Raw genomic sequence first — 27166 nt, forward strand, 5'->3', positions numbered from 1 at the left:
TGAAAAGAAAAAAAAAAAATAGAGAAAGGAGAGGGGATGGGTAAAAGGAATATTGACAAGAAGAAGAGAGGCATAGAAATAGGGAGACAGAGCAATATAGGTGTACAGTAGGGTACTTTGACACAACTTAAAAAAAACCCACCTTCTGGGGGTGCCTAGTTGGGTGGTTCCCTTGAGGTCAGCAGCTCTTTGCTAACCTGATCAGACACAGTACCCCACCTCCACCAAGTAGAGAGGAAAGACAAAAATGCTATAAATCAAACCAAAACAAGCAAACAGAAAGCTTTACGGGATAAAATTGGGTGAAAAACCAAATAATAGTGGTAGAAACAGTAGCAAAAATGAAGTTGTAGTTATTAAAAAAGGCAGCAATGAGAAATTATAATTAAACTAGAAAAATTGAGAAAGAAAAAATTCTGTACGGAAAAAAAGATCTGTACGGAAAAGGTTGAAATTAAAAAACAAAACAACATCAACAACATCAAAATAAACAAAAAAATAACCAAACAAACAAACAAGAAAGAAAACCAAAACACAACCAAAAACAAAGCAGTATGTATATGTCGTTGAATATTGTCTGGGCAACACGTGGTCTTCTGGAGTATGAGATGTTAATCACAGTTCTGATACTACTGGAGGCTGCTGATTTCTCAACCCCAGCAGGTAGACACCCTAAATCTCTCTTCAGCCCACTTAAAAGGCACTTTGAACTTGTAAACTTGCTGAGCAGAAGCCTTCCGAAGAAAGTGCTTGTTGCTGGAATCACTGCTGAAGTGGCTATCCACTTACCCTGTGTGCCAAAACCGGTCTCACTCTGCCCCTGAGGGTTAGGGCTGCAAGGCGGCTCAGACCCCACCCTGAAGCTACTCGTTGCTGGGTTACCAGTTCCCACCCGATTCTAGCTCTGTGACCCTGAGGGTGGAGCTTGCCGGGGCAGATCGCTCACAATGGCTCACTGTGGCCAACAGCCAAACACTATTAACTCCGTCTGGCTCAGCGGCTCAAACTCGGGCCCTAGACAACGGCCAAAGTTCTCCGCACTCCTGCCCAGGCTCTCCCCAAGGCAGCCCAACTGAGTGCCAAGTCCAAAGACACCAAAATAGTTCACAGGTAAGACCTTTCTGGTTTGCAGTCTTGCTGCTACTGAACTTAACAGTTGCAGGCAGGTTTAGACCTATTGAACACACGCGACCACTTGCCGGTTTTCCACTGTTTTAGTCCTCCTCTTGGGGTCCAGAAGTCTCTTGCTGACTCTCTGTATCCTCACAGGGGTAATGATAGGCAGGTCCCACCAGCCAGAGATGCCCGGAGTCCTATCTCTCCGGACTCACGGTGCCCAGATGCAAGGAAGCTGTTACTCGGCCGCTATCGTGCTGGTGTGCCACATTTCTTTATTCTTTCATCCTTTTGTGAACATTCAGGTTGTTTCCACACCTCGGGAATTGTAAATACACTTTAAACACATTCTTTTTTTAAAAAAAGTATTTGTATATTTTAATTTCAGATTAATATGAGGGTACAAATGATTAGAGCGTAATCATTTCAGTTATGCTTAAGGGTTACCAGAGACAGAGGTGGAGTGGGAGGGGGGAGAATGAGGAGATGTTGGTCAAAGGCACAGGGTTTCAGTTACGTTTAAGTTGTAGTTGAGCCACCCACCCAGGGAGTGTGCTGTACACTCTTACATTGTGCACATCAAGTGGGAGCTCACTGTTCCCCCTCCCTTCTCCCCTTTTCCCTTTCTCTCCTGCTCTCTCCTCCCACTTGAATGTGTTTTTCTCTCATGTGGGTGTGTAGTTGTTTACTTATTAGTTTCATATTAGTATTGAATACATTGGATACTTGCTTTTCAGTCTTTGTAATACTTTACTAAGAAGAATGTGTTTCAACTCCATCCAGGTATATTCAAAATATTTGAATGTTATTTCAATGTGTTTCCACTCCATTCAGGTATATTCTCCATCTTTTTTTTTTTTTTTTTTTTGTAGAGACAGTTTCACTTTATCGCCCTTGGTAGAGTGCTGTGGCATCACACAGCTTACAGCGACCTCCAACTCCTGGGCTTTGGCAATTCTCTTGCCTCAGCCTCCCGAGTAGCTGGAAATACAGGTGCCCGCCACAATGCCTGACTATTTTTTTTGGTTGCAATTTGGCCCGGGCTGGGTTTGAACCCTCCACTCTCGGTATATAGGGCCGGTGCCCTACCCACTGAGCCACAGGCGCTGCCCTAAAGTCTCCATCTTTTTTATGGCTAAATAGTATTCCATAGTGTACATACACAATTTATTAATCCATTCATGGTTGATTGGCACTTGGGTTTTTTCCCACTTCTTAGTGATTGTGAAGTGAGCTGCAGTAAGTGAATGCATTCTTCATATGGTATCTAACACTGTAGTTTGTGCCTCAATGTTAAAATCTACACAAATGGCCACTTTTGAAGATGGAAGAAAGAATTAGCAGTTGCATGTATGAAGGTGGATAAAGAACTAATGTTTGAGTAATGGGCTTCTCTGTTTTCTCTGCCTGCTCTGGGGCTGTCAGCATCAGCATCATGTCAGATATGAAGGTAGAAGTGTCTCAGCACGGTGGCTTTCTGGTGCTTGCATTTCATGGTCTGTCCTTTTTCAGGTTTATCTGTGTGGATGGGCTCTCACCCGTCAAGGGAAGAGTCATGATTGTGTATGGACTCTGTGTATGGACTCTATACATTGTCAGTGAGCTGCAAATCTTGGGTTGTATTGCTAAACACATCTCACACTTATATATTGATTGGAGCATGCTACTCTGTGTAATAAATAACCCCCAAAGTTCTAGCGGCTTATTGCAATGGCGATTTACTTCTTGCTTACATAGGGGGCTTATTTGTTGCAATTATTGAAGAACCTATATGGGTCTCTTTATTCTAGTATATCTAGTACTATAGAGCTTTGCTGCTCCACTAGATCATTTCCATCTAGCTGTATGGGAGGGCAGGAATTGTAATCTAGCAATGTTCTCTGGAGGAAGAGAGAAAGTTTTATTAAGCATCCAGCCATTGTATATGTGTCCTGAATTTAGTTTCTTATCTGGTTGACACATGAGCTGTATTTCTTTTGAGGAGAGTTTTATTGTTAGGGCCATGCCAAAGACTGTTTCATTCATTTGCTTCTCTTATTTAGAACCCCGTGTATAGATTCCTGGAAGAACAGTTTCTCTCCTACAGGCATAACTAAATTTGTTGGGAATGTGTCTGATATCTAAAGCTTGATGAAGATTCTGAATGCTCTGTATTTTAGATAAGGCCAGTTGAAACTATTCTTAACTACTGTATATGGTTATCTGTTTCTTCAGAGGCATATTTCATCAAAGTACTAAAATTATGCAGACAGAGCTGGAAATGTTCTCTGAAGAGCATCCTATCATCTTCCTTATAATTCTGGTTTTTATTTAACACTTAGCCCCCAAAATGGGGCCACGGCAACATCTTTGAGTTATAACTCACATCAGGCCTTCGAGGAGTTTGTGATGCTGTTTTGTTGCTGGCATACAAAATCAGGGAGGTTAACTGTACTGCTATAGGTCACACAGTGAGTCAACGGCGGAGCTATGATTAGCGTTGACAGCTGGTGAGCTGCTAGGCTGTTGCTAACTGAGCAGCATTGACATTCATTTTGATTTGACTTTGCATTTCATTTTCAACTATTTATTCATTTTAAGGCAAGGCCTCTTTAGGAAACTTTTAGGGATATTGTGGGATTGAAGAAACTTTCTATAAATGCTTTGAGGACAGTCCTTTAGCTTCCCTCTCTCCTTTCCTCCTCTACCAGCTGAATGGTTAAATTCTGTTCATGCTGGGAAAGCTTCTTCTAGGTAATGTTGTAAATAAAGAAGGAAAACGATGCTTTCAACAGAAGTTAGGCAATCCCAATTTAGTTTATTTATTTTGTAATTTGTAAATTTTCCACAAAGAATTTCTGATAACTAAGTGCATGGTAGTGGGTACTAACCAGAAAAATTTATGCATTTATACTTGATGAAATACTTCACAGAGAAATGGGAGCGTTTGTATCACAAATTTGAACAAAAACTATTTTGAACATAAGGTTAAAGTGTAGTTGAATGGCATCTGGATTACAAAGCTTGGAACTGGTCATTTGGCTCAGTGGTGAGCATTTTTATTCACCGAAGAGGGTGGGAGAAGAGTGAGCCCTCTTTAAGTTCTGGATCCCACTTCCAGGCTTCAGGGAGATTTTTGAGGAACCGTGCTGTTTCACAGAACCTTGAGTGTCAACTTAACTGCCCAATGTGGCTGGCTAGAGGCTAGGCAGAGGCTTTAGCACTTGATCACCATCAACAGGCCTGCATTGCTGGTGCCAGAGGGGCTGGCAGATCTAGGGGTAACCCCTAGTAACCCATACTATAGGCAAAAATGACCTATCAGAGATGAGAATGCCCAACTTAGGGTCAAACCTGGGACCAGTTCTGATTCTCTTAATTTACTTGCCTGGGGGATAACTAAACTAGGTTGACTCATTGGTCAAAGGATTTCTTCTTTGTGTGGTAACTGTGAGACCTGAGGAGGTAACCTGTTAGAGGGTGAGTGTTAACACAGCCTCTACGCGTGGGATAGCTGCATCTCTGCTTCCCTCTCCGTCTTCCCCACCCCCAACCCCAAGCTGACTCTCCAGGTTCTTTTGCTTTCAACAACCCATTAGAATTGAAAAGCAATATTAAGTTTAGATATCCTTAAATACTTTAAGTTGTAAAAATATTTATTTGAAAACCAATAACACATCCTCCCAACCTCAGAGCATATAGTTAATTATGATGATAATTTATTTGATGTATGTTTAGTCAGACAGAGCCAAGGGGTTTTCCCTTTTTTTTTAAGCTATGAAAAAGTTTGATAATTTAGTTGTTTGGATGTATTCTGATTGCTATTAAAAGAGATTCTGTGTGAGTTCTCAATAGCAGGCATCTATCTATATCACTCAGTCAGGGGTCCTCAAACTACGGCCCGTGGGCCACATGAGGCGGTGTGATTGTATTTGTTCCTGTTTTGTATTTTTACTTCAAAATAAGATAGTGCAGTGTGCATAGGAATTTGTTCATAGTTTTTTTGTTTTTTTTTTAAACTATAGTCCAGCCCTCCAATGGTCTGAGGGACAGTGAACTGGGCCCCTGTTTAAAAAGTTTGAGGACCCCTGACTTAGAGGGTCCCTCAAGGTGAATCAGACCTTTATTTTCAGCTACTCCAGAAGGATGGACTCCTCTTGTTTTCTCTTGTCTGCACCCCACTGGAGATGATAGTTCACTCATTAGCAACTCTGTCTCCGGAGTAATCACGAATGTCATTCTCAATGTTTACACTGAGAATTGCTGCTTACTGTCATGTGAGTATAAGAAACATGTGTTTAGAGTCACAAAGTGATTCAGAAGGTGAACAGAAGGTGAATGAAGGTCATGAAAACATCTTAGGATCCACTGTGAAGAAATGCCTGTTGCATTTGCCTTTCAGGAATATATAAATATGTTTAGTCTTTTTTAGTGACAAAAAAATAGGAAGCAATTTCCCCTAAATCTAAGGATTCCGTTGATTGAATCATGTAGTACAGGAGAGAGTGATGGCTGCAGTCTGGGGTGATTTGCATGAAACCCTACTTTATACTCCAATTATTACTGTACATGATTACAGGACAACCTGGTTGTTAATTGCCTGTGGTCTTTAAATATGCACTTCTTTCAGAAATAGACGCTAATTATTAGATCTTGTTGTTGGTCTCACCCTAAGTTGCAAATGTCTAGGATTTTTTTTAATTTGCAAGTCTAATGAAGCACAGACATAGTAAAACTGATCTCATTCTGAATCCTGTTCAAGGTGAATATTTTCTGGGATGTAAACTTGCAAAGATTATGAACTTGGCTTTTAATTCTACTTAAGTGCTCATGGGAGTCTCTTGACAAAATTTGTATGTTTGCCATCTGAATGCTGGAAGAATTTTCTCTCTCTGAAATTTAGATGAAAATTGGTTTACGAGTTCTAAAAAATACTATCCCCCCATTGTAATCAAACATAAAATAAAAAAGGTAATATGAAGTATTGGATATTCTCCCAATTCTACCAAGATAAGAGCTATGCTTGGGATTATGCTAGACAAAAGCAATTTGCTTTGTGTCTTGGGCTCTCCTTTCTTCTTGGTGTTAATGGCCGAATTAGGAACTGATCCTGAATCAGGTAGTGCTGGACTTGATCCTGTCTTTAGGCAGCGGTTGGTGAACTCCTATAACTACAGAGACAGACTAGTGAGGCACAAGCGTGAAGCCAGTGAATGGGCATCCAGGGCTAACAAGAGCACATAAACCCTGCCGACGGCTGGGAGCAGAACATCTATCTCAGATAGAAATCCTGATTTTTATGTGAAGTATAGAGATTTTGAAATACTGGATGTGTAATTCACTTTTTAAGAAAGTAGTGTGCTGAACAGAGAAAACATGTTAGTAAGACTTTGGTTTTAGCATGTGCTATTCCCACCTCCTTTCTTGGTTTTTGTCACTCAGCTAACGGCTATTAGTTTTTCTTCAGTTCATTTGGCTACCAGATCCAGAAGCCTTCTCAGGTCTGGATAGAAGTCGCTCCCGTGGGTCTTGTAGCTTCTTGTCTTAAATCTACCTGTAAGCAAGATTCAATGCTTCTTTGTCTTTTCATTTTGTCCCTAGTCTAGAGAAGCCTGGAGGGCTCCGGGACTTAGTGATTGTCTGATGGTGAGTGAAGGGCCTCCTCAGGACACGGGAGCGTTTTGGTCTCTGAGGGGGTTTAGGGCGTGCAGCCATTTCCAGGCTTCTCCCGGGATCCCTAGCTCAGGCTTTCAGTGTGGCTTACTTCTCAGGTTCCTGTTTATTCAGATTGCCCAGGAAAAAGGAGGGTATGGGGACGACAGATCTAAAAGACCTGGAGCCCCAAAACCTCTTTTCTTAAAGCGTGCTGTTACTTACCACTCCTGTTTTATTCCTGTTGGATTTCTCTTCTTTATTTCCCCTTAATCAACATATTCTAGGAAAGGTAGAGTGCAGATGTGTTTTTATAACTCAAAACCATATGAAGCCAAAACGAGTCTTTCTCCTGTCATAATTACAAGTAGGACCTTAGGCTGTGTTTACTGCCACTAAAATAAATGTGGTGCTTAGCTTCTCAGTTGCAACACTTTCCAGCTTTTATGAAAATAATAAACAAAAATAAAATGTTATTTTAAAAGTAGTGTCAGAAATTAAATTACCCTCAATAGTACTATATATTTACAAAACTTTTTTTGAGGAACTGTTCAGTAAAACCTCCACAACAAAACAATGCCAAGGCCCCACCCCCCAAAAAAACCAGAGCCCAAAAAACTACCATAAGAAAGAAAGAAAAAAAAACAAAAACACCTTTCTATATTTGGTAATTGATTATATGTGATTCTATTATAACTATTTAGTCTGCTGCAACTACATGTATAATGGCTCCCTGGCCGAGGTGTGGAGCAGTGCATAGAAAAGGTGTGGGCACATACAGTCATCAGATCAATTTTGAGGTATCTATGAGACATTCAAATGGAGATTAGGCAGTTTTTTGTTTTGGTTTTTTTTTGGCCAGGGCAGGGTTTGAACCTGCCACCTCCAGCATATGGGGCCGGCGCCCTACTTCTTTGAGCCACAGGCGCTGCCCCGATTAGGCAGTTTTCTATCTGGGTTCAGGAGTGGGGGCACAGAATTAGAAGTCATTGTGATGTAAAAGATATTTGACAATATGGTGTAGATGAGATTCTCGAGAGAGAGTTCTTATTAATGTGAAAAAATGAACAGGATAGCCTTAAGAGGAACTTTGGTATTTAATGTTGGGCAGTAGAGGGACATTCAGAGGAAGCTGAGGGTGAGTGAGTCAGAGAGGCTGGAGAGAGAGCGTTGTCCCCCAGATTCAGTTCTGATGGTAACAGTGGTGTATATGTGAGAATCCAGATTAGAAGGAGATGAGGAATGAGTAAGGAGGAAGGCAGTCGTTTTCAGAATGTATAGGTCTTTCAAGAATCTTTAGGGTGGTTGTTGGAAACATATGTATGAAGTGTTTTTTATTGTTTGTTACAAGGAGACAGAGTAGAGGTTGCTGGAGCGAAGGGGTAAAGATAGGAGAAGCAGTGTTGGCGATGGGGCGAGCTCCTCATGCGTCTGAGTGGTGACCATCAGGTCCAGCTTGCTGAAGAAGAAACCCGTACGGTAGAGTTGAATATTCAAAGTCAGAATGGAGTAGGGGGCTTTCAGTTTTACAGAGTTCTAATGAACTATATCATAATATGGTCTTTACATTTATTTCTCAAGTATTTCTAGAAAACTTATCAAGCATAAAATGTCAGCAATTTTTCTGATGTGTGAAAATGCTCTGGCGGTTTAGTTTAGTCACTTGTCACTCTCAGGTCCAAATCTCACCCATCTGTCATGGCACGACTGATACCCTCGAGTGGAAGACTCTCCATCCTCATCTGTGTGGTCATAGCTTGGTTTTTTTTTCTCTCTAGTTTGGCATTTATTCTTTCTACATAATTGTTAGAAATGTATATGTTGTGTAAATGTGTAAATATATGTTGTATTCTTCTCATTAGATGATAGGAGGCCGAGACTACATCGGCCTCTGAAACATGTTGTGTTCTCCATAGCACCTGGCCGTTATGTTTATTTATGTGGTAGTTTCTTGCCTCAAATTTATGCAAAGGTAAAAATGGGGACATGGTTATCAGAAGACAATTAAGAGGAGTTATGTGAAGAATAAGATTTTTGTGGCTTGGCCTCTGAATTCATAGTTTGGCAATTATGGCGCCTGATTAAACCTTTTGTTTTTTACCATACTTAGTAAAAGATATTTTGGAAGTTCCTTATTATATGCTACTAAGGAATCAGATTGTTTAATAATGATATGTGTTAGTAACAGTAACAATATCTGTTAGAAGTAACAGTATCTTCTTTGGTGATACTTTGTCATTTACCTAAATGACTTTAATAATATTATTAGTCCCTTCAGACTGGGGATAACCCAGAGATACAAAGATAGGGACATCATATCTTTGCAAAGATGAAACTGGAGTGATAATGAGTCAAAAGTCACATAGCTGGCAAACAAGTGCTAAGACTCAGCCTGGACACCTGACCCTATTCCAGGGTTTCTCCTGTATACCTTATGATTGCTTTACTTTTCTAGAAATCCGTTAGCCTAATGATAATTCAATTAAGCTAAAAGGCATAATTTGGTTTGTTTTATTCAAATGAATAAAAAATTGCTTATCTTGGGCAACCAGAACAATCTCTTGGTAAGTGCTAAGATTGCCTCTTCTTGAACAAGGTTTGGCCTGCTGGTTTAGAGATTCCTCTGTGGCAAAATGAGAAAGAATGCCACCATTATCAATTGTGCTGATGCTATGATTTAAAGAAAACTTAAGTCACCTTTCCATGGAATACTAATAGAGCAACTGTGGTCAACACTGTTCAATATAGTGTATGGACCTAGTAATAACATAGTGGGAAAAAAATACCTGTTCTTCTGGATTTTGACTCTAACTTCTGGCGACTATTTTTCTTTTAAAGTCCAGTATCATTTCTGATTTAGGGTGATAAGTTACATTCTAGAGATAGAATAGAACTAGAAATAGGGAAGTCACTACCCTTTAGGGCAGTGGTTCTCAACCTTCCTAATGCCGCAACCCTTTAATACAGCTCCTGTGGGTCGTGACCCACAGGCTGATAACTGCTGATTTAGGGGGACTATACCTGGCTTTATTTATATTATTGTTTAAGCTTTCAAAACCTGAAATAGTATACATTAAATATATAAAATCTATAATTCTATATTAAAATATTTAATAGGGAAGTCTTTGCCTAGACTCTTTGGAAAATACCATTCACATTGGTCATTGCTGATTGTTTAAACTAGATAGTAACTTATGATTAAACATATTCTTTTTAATTGTACCAATTTAAACTTATAGTCCTCAAATTCTGGAATATGTTTTTGTCAGAAGAGTCGAGGAAAGAACATATACTTTTAAGAGATGCCAGAAAGACATAAAGTTCTTTTTCCTTCTCCTTTAGCACTTTAAAACAGAGGTTCTCAACCTGTGGGTTGTAACCCACAGGAATTGTATTAAAGGGCCGTGGCATTAGAAGGTTGACAACCACTGCTTTAAAATATTATGTGAATGAATTGCTGCTACTGGGTAAAATATTTCCTTATGTTCCCCTATAAATTGTCTTAAATAAAATACATCTTTGGGAATTGATGTATCGTTTTGGAATAATTGGACTTAGCTGTCTATGAAACAAAAATAAACAGCTGAGATACTGAATCTGAAACCAGGTGTTCTGTGGCTAAATAGTAATGATTCATGAAAAGAAATACACCTAGACACTGTTTATCACAGCTCAATTTACAATTGCCAAAATGTGGAAATAGCCTAAGTGCCCCCCAACCCGGGAATGGACTAACAAGCTGTGGTATATGTCTACCATGGAATACTATTCAGCCATTAAAAAAAATGGAGACTTTACAGCCTTTGTTATTAACCTGGTGGAAGTGGAACACATTATTCTTAGTAAAGCATCACAAGAATGGAGAAGCATGAATCCTATGTACTCAATTTTGATATGAGGACAATTGATGACAATTAATGACAGGGTGGGGGGTGGGGGAAGGGGAGAGCAGGGAGAGCGGGAAGGAGGGAGGGAGGTGCGGTCTCAGTGTGTGACACACCTTTTGGGGGCAAGGCACAATTTTAGGAGGAACTTTACCTAACAAATGCAATCAGTGTAACCTGATTTCTTATACGCTTTACGCTTAATGAATCCCCAACAATAAAAAGAAAAAAAAGAAGGAAGAAATACACTTAAAATTCTAAGGATTTTTCGCCCTAAGGCAGTTGATACTATAGCTCCATGTGGGCCATGGGCTATGTAGTCTTGCTCTGGAATTCTGTATATCCATTACAAATCTTTTCTTTTAGTATACTGTAAAATTTATTAAATTGGCATTTCGGATGAATAGCTGAAAACAATTTGCTTTTGTATCAGTTGAACCTGGCCTATGTTGAAGCAGCAGAGTGCATTTCGGAACCTGTTAACAGGGAGCCTCCTTCCAGAGAAGCTCAGATACTGACTTTGCAAAACACGTCTGAATTTGATGTCCTTGTTATTGGAGGAGGAGCAACAGGAAGTGGCTGTGCACTGGATGCTGTCACCAGAGGTAAGCCCTGATGTGGGTTCATGCCACACAGATAGGGGTTTCATCTTCCCTCCCCGACATACATACATGATGTGCACTCCATACTAGAGAAGGCACACTCTGTTCGTGTCCCCTAATTTTCCGCTCTTGATGAAGGACCTTCACAATTTTTAAAACGCAGGCACTTGCACAATTTGAAAATTAATTTGTATTTATTTTGGTGGCAAACTTTATATTCCTGAAAATTCATCCATTCAATGTTCTGATAAACTTTTCCTAATACATGGTAAAGTAAATACACCCCAAATCACAGTCATGTCAATCAAGGGTAGAAAAGACCTCGGAAAATGAAATTATCTATGAAAATAATTCTTTTTGTTCACAGGGCTCTCAAAGTCATCTCTTTCAGTAAAATACGAGCTGCAGTTTGGGAAATGACAGTTTACGTAAATAAATAATGGAAGAGACTTTAGTTTCTTTCTCGGTCACCCTGTCTACTCTTGGCCAGCTTTAGGGAAGAGAAATGACGAGAAATTCCTTACAAATGACATGGGAAGAAGGAAAGCTTAGAACAGAGCACCAGTGCTCTTACATGTGATATCGTGAATAAAATTATATGAGTGTTGGAGTGGGCTTGAGAGAGAAACGTGGGTATATATATCTTGGCTCAGTTTCCTTACCTGTGTGTGTGCGTGTGCAGGTTAATCTCTCTACGGCTCCTCATCACTCAACTGAGGAATAAAAATACCTTCTTGGAATGATTGTTATGAGGTTAAAATGTGCTAATCATGAAGAGACTTAGCATAGTGCTTGTCACACTAAAGACAAGCTTAATAAATTGTGGATACTATTTTAGCTGCTGTTATTAACAGGAAAATAAATAACTCTTATAGCCAACTGTCTTGTAGAAATAATCCTCAGATGTATCAAATTGGGTTGGGTACTGCTGAACGTGTTTTGACTCTGGATTATTTTGGTTTCTATATAGAGTTCAATATTTATTATATTTTCATGCTAAATAGTAATTACTATAAGAAATAATTTTTTCAGATTAATTAACTCACTATCATAGCCACTTTAGGCTTAGTTACCTTACATACCTGGTAGAATTTACTCTTATGGAAATGAAACAAGATCCAAGCACACAGAAGCAGAAAGTACCATGGGTTACTGTGATTTCATAGGATTTAGGTTTTGGTCCATGTAGACATCATGGCCCAAGTCTTTTTTGGCAACTTTTTTTGGCAACTGCAAATCAAACATGTTGAATAAATTCAACATATAGGGACAGCAATTTCCTCTGTTACCACACTGACCCCAGTGTTCATATAACCTTCTGTCTCCAATCATGGCATATAATTCAAGCCAGATTGTTTTAGAACCTGCTAGAGCATGTGGGAAGAACAGTTATGGTATTCTCAAGGTAATTGAATTCATCTTTTTCCTTAGATACCTTGGAAAGAGAGTGAGAAAGGAGACACATTCACAACATAAGGAGAAGTGAATAAACCTCCTAGGAATTAGAATTTACTGGAGGAAACTTTTCTGTATCAAGCAGGATCATTTCCCTGATAGGATTCACTAAAGTATATTTTTTGGTATCTCCAGTTACTTCCATGCTCTGTACTGAAATATGTGTTCTTTCTTTTTATTTCAATTCTGAAAATATTCACTGAGTTCCTACTGTATGCACGGTAACATCCAAAGCAGTAACAGATGATTGATAGAGTTGGCACATTAGGAAGCTGACAGTTCTAGGCTGCTCATTGGCATAGACCAGATCACATGCTAGAGAATGTGTACTGTTTGAAAGTGTCAGAGACATCAGGGGTATACAAAGGTGACGGCAGTCACAGGTACACAGAATAGTCAGGAGTGGAAAAATCTGCTGTTGGGCCTAAGTACAACTTTAATAGGCAAGCAAACATTACTTTGCTGAAAGACAGCAACAGGCAAGGGGAGCAGGTGGAGTCTGTATGTGGGAGAAAGCACGTGTTTTAACTCGGATCTCTGAGCCCACAGGGGAGAGCATGAGAGAGGAGTGGAAAGGCAGGCCCGGGTCTGGCTTTCCAGGAGACGGTGCTTAGGCTTTATCGAATAGGCCTCTTTGAGATCCTGAAGTACCTCAGGTTTGATAGTGAGGGATGCGTGGGTACTATGGAAGGAATAGGCAAGGGCTTTCAAGAGATTTGGAGACAAATAGAATGGAAAGGAGCAGCTTGGTGGTGTGGTAGTTACAAGGAAGGGAAGCAGTATAGTCAAGGATTTTTCTTTCTTTTCCTTCTTTATTTCTTCTCTCTCTTCTTTCCTCCCTCCCTCCCTTCCTTCTTTCCAAAATTTGTAGAGGAAAAAGCCAGTGCACACAGAGAACCTTAATATGCAAGTAATAGAAGGCAAACGTGGGACAAGGTCTTGTGAAAATACAAGGAAAGGATATTGGAGATGTATCTTGATTTTGTCAAGAAGATAAGAGACTTGCTTCTCAGAGATAGAACCAAAAGGTAAAGATTCTAAGATATAAAAAGGGCAGCTTGTGTGAGTATGAAGCGCCATCCTTAAACGCAGGCACAGTGAGATGCTCTACTTAATGGGTGAGAGTAAGGGGCTTACTGTAGAAGAGGTTTACAACTACCTTGTGGAGAACGTGGGAGAGAACAGGGCTTTCTTTAGTTAGAAAACGTACACTTAGTCTCCACGTGAGACATACTATGTGTGTGTGCACAACATGCATGGCAAGTAGAGGCAGAGATGATAGGCAGTAGGGTAGAATCCAGAATTGAGAATTGACTGGTATCCATGTTAGTAAAAGACTTGGGGCAGGACCCCCCACTCTGCCCTGAGCTCTGACGACCCCAATCAACTGCAAGAGACGGCGCTTGATGTAAATAGCAAGAGGATTTTATTCCAGCATGCTGGGGCTTGACTCACAACTTTTTTAGAAGCCGAGGAGTCAAGCCCTGAACAGCAGGTTTTACAAGTTTATAAAGGCAAAAACTATAAAGTAGGGAGGGGCAGCAGACATAGCAGGGGCTTTAGGGAGGGGTAGCAGACATAGGGGCTTTTCCAGATAAGAAGAACTCTGGTTCATTACTCATCTGTCTTAAGACAAGATCAGCAGTTAAACATTTGCTTAGCTTTTTTCTTTCAGAACCAGTTAGCGGTTATCTGCTTCAGCTCGGGGCTATTTCCTAGGACAGTTACAAAAGGTCACATTCTTATGGTAGGGGGCGAGGGGTGCTGCTATATATTTGGTCCCCCCTCCCCTTTTTGGATTTGGTAGTACTTTCCTTCATTAGAAGAAGAAAATGAGACAAGGAGGAAGTTGTTTAAATGGAGAGTCAAAGCTGATAGAGAAAAGCCTGCAACAGTTGAGGCGGGTCGCCGGGCTGCAGGTACAGTAATCAGGCAATCACTCACGTGCCTTTTAGTTCTTTTCTCCATTTGGAAAGTCTCATGTATCGTGCGCTGGTGTACTTTCTGTATTTATATCTTTTTAAAAATATAGACAAGATCAAATTACAGTTACTCTTTTGCAGGGTATTTCTTTCAAAAACAGCACGTTTAATCAGTCTATACGTGTACATAATATTCATTTTGTAATGGCAAAATTTCAGCTCATTTGTTTTCACTCAGTAAATATGACGGAAAAATTTAATGAATGGATGTTCTTATTAATGATTCTTTAGGTTGTTTTCAATTTTTATCTTGCTATTTAAAACAGTACTGTTTATGAGTCAAGTTCTACACCAGTTCTGAGAAGGCAATGACTAGTAAGATGCGGCTCTGACCTCCAGGAGGTTACAGTTTACTGATAGTTGCTTAACAAATAATTTTTTTCTTGGGCAGTGAGGTTTATTCACTAGTGACCAGGACGTTTGTTCGCTAGTGCATTAGCAGATGTGTGTGGGTGATGGGAGTGATTACGATGATTTTGAATAGATAGGAGTTTCTAAAACCTGAATACTGTTCAGGTTTTTAATTTTTGTAGTTAGTAATTTTGTAGCTAAGAAAATGTTATACTTTTAATATATCTTGGCATGTTGATTTGTGTCTTAAAATAATTGGCTATCGTTTACATATATGTGGAATTATGATTTAGAAAAGGGATAGACAAACCTTAGTTTATATTTTTCATGGTTGTAGCCCTCAGGGGTAGTGTTTATAATTAAAATGTATAAAGAGATGCTGAAGGTAATCTATATTTATCCTTTTACTACAATTTCTGATCGTATCAGTAGCCCCCTGAAGTGTGAAATAATCATGGGCATTTGGTTAATGAATTGTGCATTGTTGCTGTTCATTCATGGAATTTGCTCTTTTATTATATTTGATGCTTCACTTAACAACAAACTTTGCTTTCTCTGCATTTGATATGTTTTTACCAAATTATTCCTGATTGTATCCATTAATCTTTAGTCACATTTGACAAAAATAAATTACTGTGATCTTTTAAAGTTACCAGCAATAATTAGATTTTTCAGGACCTCAAAGTTTTGGGGAAACCACTAGATGTTAAAGGGCTTGCACAAGCTTTTTGATAAAATACTATGCCCAAATGCAGTTTTGGTAATGGATAATGGGGGGAAGCATCTTCCTAATGAACATTTATTTGCATTCTTACCATCTGCATTTTCTTAGGAATCAATTTTCATTTGTTTCATCTGGGAGTATTATTTTATAAACATAATATGTACAATTCTCCTCACGTTCTTTTGCAGTTCTTTAGGATCACTAGAAATTACTTCACTAGGTAACACCTTGGTGTCTGGTTCCTGGGCAGTGACACAGCCTTGAAGTCCAGCTGGGGGCACTCAGCTCCCAAAGGAAGCTGGGATGAGGACAATCTAATAAATGTGTTCGCTCCCTCAGGGTTCTTCAAGGGGTTTTCTTTAGTTCTTTATGTTCCTTTATGTGACTTTATCTCTGTGTATCTGGGATCACCTAGTACATTTCTGGTTAATGATGAATGAAACTCAATCTGTGGCTTTAGTTCAGATTCCAGAGAAGACTGCCTCTTGCTGGAGGAAAACATTAATTGCAATTCTCTTGTTTAAGTATGTAGACATACTTTTAATTTATAAATGGTGTCTGGCTACAATTCTTGAATTTCCACTGTACTTCTTTGAAGTCTAAGGGTTGGGGGGAATCACAGTATAGTGATTAAGATCACAGTTTAGAATTAGAATGACTTGAGGTCAAATCTTGGCTTCATTGCATTCTGGCTTCATAACCTTCCACAAGTGTCTTAACCTTAGAGAGAACCTCAAGTTTCTCAGGCATGAATGGAGGATAATAATAATACACTTTTCCATAAATAAAGATTTAGAAAAGGGGTGAGGTGTGTGCCCTGCAGGAAAAAAAATGCACAAAAGGGAGAGCCTTGGAGATAGTGCATTTTGAGGATTACTACTCCTCAGGATTCCCTCTTCCCCACCTCTGCCATGAAAATGGTAGAAAAATCCCATCTCAGGAGGCAGAATTGGAGCAGATAAAAGTTTGCTGTTTTCTGGATACCGCTTATTAGACTAGATTGCAAATTCCTCTTAAAATTAATGTGGAGATGTAACATAATTTTAATTAATACAGTGATTTCCTTTGGTTAGGGTTGGGGGAATGGACTTGAGAAACTGTTAGATTTACTAGATTAATTTGGAAAAAGAATACTGGTAAGAGAGTTAGAGACCTCTCAGACGGGAAAGTGCATTCTGAAACTATTACAGTTAAAATAGTTAGTTAAAGGAATAGATGAGTGGGACAAAAGTGAGAGTCTAGAAATAATACATGAAGGTTAGAATATGGTAAAGGCAGCAGTTCAATTCTGTCATTATTGGTTATTTAATAAATGATGTTGGAGTATTCACTCCCTCCAGTTTATATATATGTGTGTGTTTTGTTGTACTCCATGTGAATCAAGGATTTGACAATAAAATGCCATAAAACTATTAGAAGAAAGTATGTATGAATTTAAAAATAAATGAAGTATGAGAAGTATTTGTAAGCAATATACCAAAAAGCCAGAAAGGAAAAGGCTGATTTTTATAAATTTGATTTTATAAAAATTATAATTTACCTATGACAAAAATATGATAAGGTTAAAAATGTGAAATTTGGAAAATATTTATAAAATATCAGACAGGTTATTTTCCACTTTTCTATATCCTTTGGTTATCTGTGATAAGCAAAAGGTAGATAGATTCCATATGTTTATTTTTATTTTTAATACTTAATATCTCGTTTAATAGATGAATTTAATTCTCTTACATTTATTTTGTGTTTTTTTACCTTCCACTTTTTTGCTTTGCCCTTTTCCCCTCCTTTCCGTCCTTACTATTAGATCAGTTTGTTATCATGCTCTGTTTTCATACCCTTAGCTCTATAGATACAGTAACTACCGCGCTCAAGTCCCATTAGGGACTTTTCCTAGAACCAAATGGAGGCTTCTGCCCCGTGCTGATCTTGGGGACCCTGCAGACCGACTGCAGAGCCAGCTGGCGCCTTGGCTCTGGTGTTAATGTCCAGCCTGTGACTGCCTTCCTGCCTCCTTGGCACGTTCCAGCAGATAGCCAGCTACCCCCAGAGAGTGGTCAAGGGAAGGTTGTTAATCTCCTTGCGCAAGTGATTGAGCCTTTTTTCAGACCCAGTATTCCGGTGCTCTGCTGGTTACTTTACCTTTCCTCAAACTGGGTAGTGGTAATCCTCTTACCCTTCAGAAACGGAGAGCTTGGTTGCCTTTGCCTATTTCTAGACCCTGAGCTCACCAAGACAAGAAGTTTTTGGTCTAAACACTGGCTCTGTGTTTCTGCTACATTTCTGATCTCTGGAATGTTTATCTTATTTTTGAGTCAACCATGTCCTTAGAAAAAAAAAGAAAAAATATATAAAAAATTTTCTCTGTGTTTGGAAAAGGGGATGAGTTCAAAGACAAATTTACAATGTCATAGTGATCAGAATTTTATATAAAGTGTATTTATACTAGCAATAAATTGGGAATACTGTTATTGAAAAGAGGTAGATGATAAATATTTACAGAGAATATGGCTAAGATATGTTGTAAATTAAAAACTGCAAGTTGTAGAGAATGAGTGTTAATTCTGTTTGTTTTTAAGCAAAAATGTATATAGATTGTATGCTTTCATAAACATAGAAAGTTTCTGATAAAATACATGAGACAGTTTTAATAGTTGACGTTGGTTACCTCTAGACTTTGTAACTAGAAAGTCAAGTGTATTCTTTTCTCTTTTTACTTTTCTAAGTTATTTAAATATTATTCCTCTCTTTGAACAGTGGCTATTTTTATATTAACAAAACAAAAAGAGAAACCAACAGTAGCAACTCCCTGATTCCCAGAAACAATATTCTTACAGATGGTGTTACAGCTTAATACAGTTTTGTGATTTCGTAATCACCTGTGTACTTAACGAATACAGAGCATGATAATAATACGTTCTAATTTAACATAGCATCTCCATTAATGGTTTATCTGTTTTCTAATATAAACATAGAAATAGGTATTAAATTACCAATCCAACGTCATACATTTTTTATAAAGTGCTAACATTCCCTGTTGGAAGATGCCAGGCCTGTGAGAGTGAGGATTACCAAGCTAGGATTACTTTGCAGCTTTATTGGAGTGCTATTTTTTAGAGAAATTGATCCTTCCTATAAAATGTTCAGCCTCTGGGTTAGTCATTTTTTTTTTGTGGTTTTTTTGGCCGGGGCTGGGTTTGAACCCACCACCTCCGGCATATGGGACCGGCGCCCAACTCCTTGAGCCACAGGCGCCACCCAGTCCTTTTTCTTAATAATGGTAATGGCTGTCTGAAATCCAAAATTAAGTGCCCAAAGCTTTTCTGAAGAAAAATAAACTCACCTTTCCTTAAACTACATCGTTCCTTCTTCATGTAGCATGTGGCTTTAATACCTGTGTGCATTGTGCTGATGTACAAAGTGTCTTGAGCTTTCTGATTTGTGTGTGATTACCTTGGTGCCTCTGATGGTTATTTTGTAGCAATTACTCTCACCTTTCTGTTTAAAAATACCTTAATAAGGACATACCTGCAAATTTATTCTGATGAAATAATTACAGATACAGGCAGTCTGAATGGAAACATAATCTTACAATACTGTCTGGATAGAGAAAAAGGAAATAACCCAAATGTTCAAAAATAAGAATTTGATCCAGTACAGTACCTGTAATTCCTGTAATACCAGTGACTTGGGAGGTTGAGGTGGGAGGATGGTTTGTGGTTGTAAGTTCAGAGCCAGTCTGGGCAACATAGACCCTAGGTCTAAAAAAATTAAAAAAAAAATAGCTGGGTGTTGTAGCATGTACTTTTAGACCCAGTTACTCTAGAACAGCAGTTCTCAACCTGTGGGTCGTGACCCCTTTGGACCATATTAAAGTTTCATGGCATTAGGAAGGTTGAGAACCATTGCTTTAGAACCTGAGGCAAGAGGATGGCTTGAGTCTAGAAGTTTGGGACTGCAGTGAGCTATGATTGTACCATTTTACTCCAGCTTGGGTGACAGAGACCTTGTCCCTTAAAAAAAATTAATAAATTATTATAAATATTTAATGTAGTACTATCTACACATTAAATATAAAATTATAGAAAAGTATTTATTGACATGGAGAAGTGTTTATAAAAAACAGTGTTAATTGAAAAAATGTAAAATATACCATATGATCTTATATTTGTAAAAATGTACACATGGGATTATACACATGCGTAGAAAATGCTAACGTTTAAATACCCAAATGTCAACTATGGTTATCTCTAAGTGGTGTGATTACAGGAGAGTTTTATTTTGTTCTCCTTGCTTCTCTGCATTTATTATATTGAGCATGTTTTCATGCATAATAAGATAATCAGTAAAAGGTATTAAAATATACTTCTGTTCTATGTTGTGAAACTTAAATGTCGTACCATTTTCCCCCTTAGATTGTAATTATCCCTCTGTATTCATCCAACTGTCTTGATCTGTGAATGGGTTTAGTTGGAAGTAGTCAGATAAGATAAAGCTGTGAAGAGCTACATTTAGTTCATAACCCTTGTCCCATCCAGGAGGCAATTTCAACTTGTTAAGAGATGGGATGAAGATGAGTGGAAGTTGACTTTATTCTTATACTATAACTAATCTTATTATTCTGCCTGAGATTTCAGAGTAATTTTAATTCAAATACTAATAATTTATTACTGTCATGAAATTCCTGAGACTGTTTTGTAAAAGTAATCGGTATTACAAACAAAAAATTAAACAATGAAATACCATTCCTAAATGTTCTAATTCAACTCAATAGTTACAGAACTTACTGCTTTCCATAAAAACTAATTCTAATAATAAAAAAAGAGATAGCAAAAATGTACTCTTGGAAAAATCTTGAACTAGTTTTTAATGCATAGAGAAGCCAGTCCTTCTCTGCCTGCAAAAAGGTCTTTTTCTCACACCCCTCAAATCCATAGCAATGAGTAGTGGTTGAATCCTGGGTACATTATTTTTGATGTCCATTACTCTTAATTATTTTACCTAAAAGCACAACATCTTAGCATCGAATGACATTTAAAATGCCATTTGGGTGCAGTGGCATGTGTCCATACTAGGAAGGCTAAGGCAGGAGGATCTCTTGAGCTCAGGAATTTGAAGCTAGCTGCAACAACATTGTGAGAACCTATCTCTAAAATGTAAAAAGTACTACTCCCTCTCTCTTAGGAGAAACAGCTATTTTTCTCCCACTTTTCGGCCTGATGCTTGCGCCTGTGGCTCAGTGAGTAGGGCGCCGGCCCCATATGCCGAGGGTGGCGGGTTCAAACCCGGCCCCGGCCAAACTGCAACCAAAATATAGCCGGGCGTTGTGGCGGGCGCCTGTAGTCCCAGCTGCTCGGGAGGCTGAGGCAAGAGAATCGCTTAAGCCCAGGAGTTGGAGGTTGCTGTGAGCCGTGTGATGCCACGGCACTCTACGGAGGGCCATAAAGTGAAACTCTGTCTCTACAAAAAAAAAAAAAAAAAAGAAATATATCAGAAAATCAGGTTCTTAATTTTGGATTAGTAATTTTTTGAAATGAGGAAAATAGTTTAAATAGAAAAGAACAGATTAGATAACAGAACGTACTAGAACGACAAAAGGCTTTTTAAAATTTTATTGTCTTCATTGCATTTGGTTAATTAGTTAATGAATACAGTTATAAGTAGCAGTAATAACAAATAATAATGCCTTGACTTTGTGCTGTTTTTCTCCTTTCTACTTCTTTCTTTCTCAACAAATATTCAGAACGTTTAGCATATAATGGCAGTTGAAAATTGTAAAATATTTTCTTTTTTTAGAGCATCTGTGATTCAGAAAACTTAGTGATACTTTTAGGTCACGTATTGCTTTAAGATACCAATTTAGCCATAACTTTAGAGACTGAATTTTTAATGTTTTGGCTCTGGAAGGAGCAGTATTATTTTTCTTCAAAAATTCTGGCGGATAACTTGATGATTAGACACTGGAAATAATGGGTCAAGAAAACCAGTCTGGTTTGACAGAGAGGCCTATTTTAACTTTCCTTGGTATTCGCTAGAGTTTCTCACATATGTACATGTGAATAATTTTTAAAATGTCCAATCCTGGAAAATGAAGTTTTCAGAGCTTTAAAGTGTTAGCTCTCACTTAAATATCCCGAAATATACCCTTGAGATGGTTTGCTAAATCCTAGAGTAGTTCCCTGCCTCCTACCCTGTCAATTTGGGAAAGAAAAAGGATCCATCCCGACAACACAGCCTGTGAAACTCCCTCTTGCTAGCACTCTCCTCTGCCTTCTTTTGCCTTTCTTCCCATAATCTTGGTATATGGCGCTGGTGCCCTGAAGAGTCTTCTCCTCCAACCCCACCCCTAACCTTTGCAGTCAAGGAAGTCGTCCTAGAACACTGTTCTGATTTCTCAGCTTAAAAACAGAGTCAGAAACAGAGTCTCCCTCTGGGGCCCAGGCTGCAGTGCAGTGGCATCTTCACAGCTCACTGTAACTTCAAACTCTGGGGCTCAGTGACCCTCCTGTCTTGGCCTTCTTAAGTTCTGGGATTGTAAGTGTGAGCCACTGCCCCTAATCTCAGTTTAAAACACTTTGATGGTTCCCCTGACACGCAGCGTCATAGTTTCTCAAAATGATATCTGTGAAATTCCAGGAAAAAAAATTAAGCTGTATTCCTTTTTGATAATGAAAGGTAACAAACGCATTCTGGTTCTCTGACTGCGGGACTCAGGTTCATGCTTGTGTGTGTTGTTTCTCAAACTGATCAGGAATAGCTGTGTTCTCATGCGCATTTTCCTTTGAGGGGATCCAGACGTTTACTTTCTTGGGGTAAACAGTGGCCCGCAGGATCTAAATGCCCCAGGGTAGATCAGAAGCCCTTTGCGATCTGCCTTGCCCCTTCTTCCCACGGGGTCTCCTTCATATCATTGCCTGTGCCCTGCCCTGCAGCCCCTGAGTGTGCCGGGCCACTTTCCCTCCTGAGGCTTGTCCTTGCCAGTGGCCGTTCCCTCTTTCACTCTGCCCATCTGGAACACAGACTCCTCTCTAGACTCAGCCTTTCCTGAAGACCCCCTCCCCAGGTATGATGTTGGCGGCAGGAAATCCTTACACAGAGGGTAAACTAGCCTCCAAATTTGGTAGCTTACCACAGCAGCATTTATTATCTCTGTTTCAGTGGGTTGGGACTCTGGGGTGAGCCTTAGCTGGGCCCTCTGAATCTCTCAAAAGCCCCCAAATTAGAGGGCTTAAAACAGCAACATTCATTATCTCTCTGTCTCAGTGGGTTGGGACTCCGGGGTGAGCCTTAGCTGGGGCCTTGGGCTCTGAGACTCTCACAAGCTTACAGTGATTCCAAGTAACTGACATGGTTGTTGGTAGGATTTAGTTCCTCATGGATTATTGGACTGATGCCTTGGCTCCTCATGACCCGCTGACTGTGGCCTTCCCTTTGTTCCTGGACTCACACATGGCAGCTTGCTTCACCAGAGGGAGTTGGTGGGCAGGCGGGAGAGTGCTAGCAAGAGAGAGAGCTCCTCCCTACCTTTTGTAACCTGAACACAGGAGTGACATGCCTTTACTCTGCTGTATTCTGCTCTTAGGAAGAAAGGTGACAGGTCCAGCCCCCACTTAAGGGCAGGGGGCTGCATACCAGGGAGTTGGGATTACTGGAGACTGTGCCCCATGAAGGTCGGGTCCGGTAGGGTACCTTACGGCAAGCCGTGGGCTGGAGGGGAGGCTGCATGGCCTCTCTCAGTCAAGTTTCCCTGCCTCTTACGTGTGGACATCTTGATGCCTTGACTGTGATTCCAGGGTTTAAAGAGATTTTAAATAATCTGACTCTTAAATACCACTTGAAAGTCAACTCCCTCATCTGATCTTCAACTGAAGAAAAGATGGTCTATTTTAGTGCTGGAAGAAGGACTCTGTGTTGAACTTAACTAAGAAAAGGTGATGTAGCTCACCGACACAGTACGTTCTTAAGATTTGCAAATGTAATTTTGGCTCTATGCAATTCTGAGTTTATGTCCTGAATTTAACTTCTAACTTGGAGGAAGATGAGACCACTATTAAGTTTGCTGCACTTTGTTTCTTGGCCTCCCATAACCTGATCCATGCCGATTCATTTCCAATATCACCACTTTGGCTCTCAATTTCTAAAAAAATATGTACTAATATTTTTCCAGTACTAAATTTACTAAGCATTTTGCTAGGATTTTAATAGTTGAGAATTTTACAGATCATTCTCTTACAGACCTAAGAGGGACCTGGGTCGATAATGCCTGTAATTTTTGTGTTATTTTGCAAGTAGTTAAGGAATTAACAGTTTTTGCCCTTAAATCAAAGTTCGTTACTTTTCTTTTCACAATTTCTAAATATTTTGTCCTTTGGAGTCAAGGGAATTGCCCTGCTTTTATGATGACATTTGGGTACGATATTTAAACTGTTAAAAGTTATAAAAACGACCCTTTGGTATTAAATGTAATAAATGGCTCTGAATTGAATACATGCACAAGTTCTCCTATATGAACTTTGCAAGCCCAAACTGCCCTGGTTACATATTCTCATTGTAATTGGATTCTATGACATTCTCTCATCTCTTATGAAGTGAGCTGGTATGCTTGGCCATGAAAATTCCTAATGACTTGGTGTTGACACACACACACACACTTTGGGTCTTTTCAAGTTTTGGCTTTCATCTCTCAACTAGTGTGTGACTTTTGCACAGCTGGTCATCTCCAGTCTGGAAGAGGTGGGGTGTCTCTCTTTATCCCCAAGAGAGCTAGAGCAACTTTCAAATACAGGGGGCAGGAGTGAGTTCTGGAGTCAATCTGTCTTTGCTCAGCCTCCCCTTATCAGGAATATCTTGTTTACTCACAGAGGCTCTCACCATGTTCATTTGTCTGGGTTTGTATTTCTTTGTAACTCTAAAATATTGTCATATTCAAATGGTTTAAATTAGACTGGAAACTCTTCAACCTCAGTGGTTATTCTCTTCCTTTTTCTTTGGTTTTTGTATCTTGGATATCTTCTTTCATTTTATACCTACCATAGCACCACCCCAGACACATTTGTCAACAGAAGACAGCACATGAAGCAGTCTAGTCTAGATTTATTGGTGATGTGGCTGAGCAGATCAGTGGTGAGGGGCTGGTACATGTCTGCACCTTTGGAGTGAGACATGAATGTGAGTTCCAGAGGCTGGGTAATAATGCTCAGTGAACTCTACTGAGTAGAGATGGGTCCCAGGCTCTTCTTTGACCCTCTAACTGCGCTGGAGTATGTTACTGCCATAAAATTGGACTGTCTTATTCTCTAGTTGTGATTCATTCACAGTTTAATACGCTTCTAGTTCTGGTTTGTCTTTTTCCCCCAGGAAGAGCCTAAAATCTCTTCATTATAATATAGACAGTGTACTGCACGTTGAATACAAATTTATCCATGTTCAGAGTAATTTTTCTTGTGATTGTCTCTACCCTGGAGAAGTGCCTTTAATGAATTACGTACAAATTGTGTAATTTAAGAAGTTAATTTGGTTTTCTGGTTACACAGGACTAAAAACAGCCCTTGTAGAAAGAGATGATTTCTCATCAGGGACCAGCAGCAGAAGTACTAAATTGATCCATGGTGGTGTGAGATACCTTCAGAAGGCCATCATGAAGTTGGATATTGAGCAGGTAATTGTGTATGTTGGCTGTTAAACAAAAATTGCGACTCTGCTTTTTTTCTACCCAATTAAATCAGATTCTTTTTTTATGGCTTTTAACATTTCTTCCTGTTGGAAATACCTATTTAGTGTGTTCTGCTGGAATATCTTTCAGGAGAGGTGTGCCAGTTCTTTCCTGTAGTATTACGTTTATGGGTAATCAGGGGCTTTTTCTACACAGGCATGTCAAAGGAGCAGATTTACAAAAGCACTTTTGGAAGTGTTGTCTTTTAACAAGTGTGATTGGGTTTTTGCCAGTGGATACCAAATTACTACTTTGTGAGCAGTTTCAGGGGAGCTGTGTGGTAATGCAGGGGGAGTGCCAAATTGATCCCCTTTGACTGCAACTGCAGTCACACGCTTATATTGTCACTGACATATTCTCAAGCAAAAGATGATCTGAGTCATGCTTCTCTTATGTCACACTTTATTGTGTCCAGTCTGCCACCATTTGAAAACTGCCAAGGCAGTGCAGAAGATGACATTTCCCAGAGGGGTAAAAAAAAAAAAAATCAGCTGAACTCCCTATCTGCTTTTCGTACGTGAAAAACACAGCAGCCCCGACTTGACATTGTCAAGTTTTGAATCTGTCCCCTTTTTTTCCTGACAAGTCAGTTTTGAATCTGTCCCCTTTTCTTATGTTTCTGTTGGGCATCATCATGGATACAAAAAAAAAAAAACAAAAAACAACCCAGCATAGGATTTAGAATCAGCTAACTTGTGTCTGCTTATTTATTCAACATTGATGAGCCTCAGTATTCTGATTTGTAAAATTGGTATTGTAATATCAGGAGTGGCTCTTTAGACAGGCATAATAGAGACTACAGAAGTAGAGACAAAAGGCTTTTTATAATCCATAAAATACCATGCAACTGTTAAGTATCATCTTTGCATGGCTTTGTGAAGGCAAGAAGAAAACTTCTAGCATGAATTTAAACCCATCTGTTATCTCTCACATGGAGAAAATATTGCAGAAACTGAGAAAGGGCGACAATGGAGGATGCAAGATAAATGGCTACAATAATCTTGTAACTCAAGTCAGGAAAATATCCTACACCTGGGAGCTCTGACAGCATGTTTTTCTCCTATGCAAATACAGTTAAGGTTTCTAAAAAATCTTTGAGGTTGACAGCATGATGTATTATTAGAAATTTGATTAGGAGGGAGCTATCCTCACTCAGAGGTAGAAGGTTTCTGTGTATCAATCAGTTGGCAGGGTGTCTATTTGCCATTTGAAAATATTATGATCGGTTGCTGCCAAACTAATTTTCTCTGTTTTGCCTTTCAGTATAGGATGGTGAAAGAAGCCCTTCATGAGCGTGCCAACTTACTGGAAATTGCTCCCCATTTATCAGCTCCATTGCCTATAATGCTTCCAATTTACAAGTAAGTTTTTTGATGTTACCTGTGTGCTGTTTGCTTATTTGAGGTCAATAGAATGACAGTTTTAATGAAAATAATCCCTTATTGTGGTTTTAATTAGTCCTAATCTTTAATCCTTTTCAAATATTTCCCGTTGTTATATTTAAATACAAAGTGTGACTTTTCTTAAATTACTTTCTACCCACCCATCTCTAAGGATCAGATTTTGAAGGGAAAGGCAGTTGTGTTCTGTATTTGTAATCAGTTGTTTCTTACTCTGGTTTCTGAGAGTATACAGATGAACAGCTACATTTGTGCTGAGGAACATGAGGGAGCCCTTAGCAGAGTGTAAAATGTAAAGCTAAAATGTATCCT

General features: G+C 39.2%; 1 protein-coding gene across 2 annotated transcripts in view; it reads left to right on the forward strand.

Annotated features, from left to right (window-relative positions):
• The window catches only part of GPD2 (glycerol-3-phosphate dehydrogenase 2), a 147436-nt gene that overhangs the window by 54463 nt on the left and 65807 nt on the right, over positions 1-27166 (forward strand). For both annotated transcript variants that reach the window (XM_053596966.1, XM_053596965.1), the window contains exons 3-5: positions 11065-11236; positions 25276-25400; positions 26718-26815. In XM_053596966.1, the coding sequence (XP_053452941.1) occupies positions 11065-11236; positions 25276-25400; positions 26718-26815 (395 nt within the window). The remainder of the gene's footprint in view (positions 1-11064; positions 11237-25275; positions 25401-26717; positions 26816-27166) is intronic.

Source organism: Nycticebus coucang, chromosome 7 (genome assembly GCF_027406575.1).
Source record: "Nycticebus coucang isolate mNycCou1 chromosome 7, mNycCou1.pri, whole genome shotgun sequence".
Taxonomy (NCBI): domain Eukaryota; kingdom Metazoa; phylum Chordata; class Mammalia; order Primates; family Lorisidae; genus Nycticebus; species Nycticebus coucang.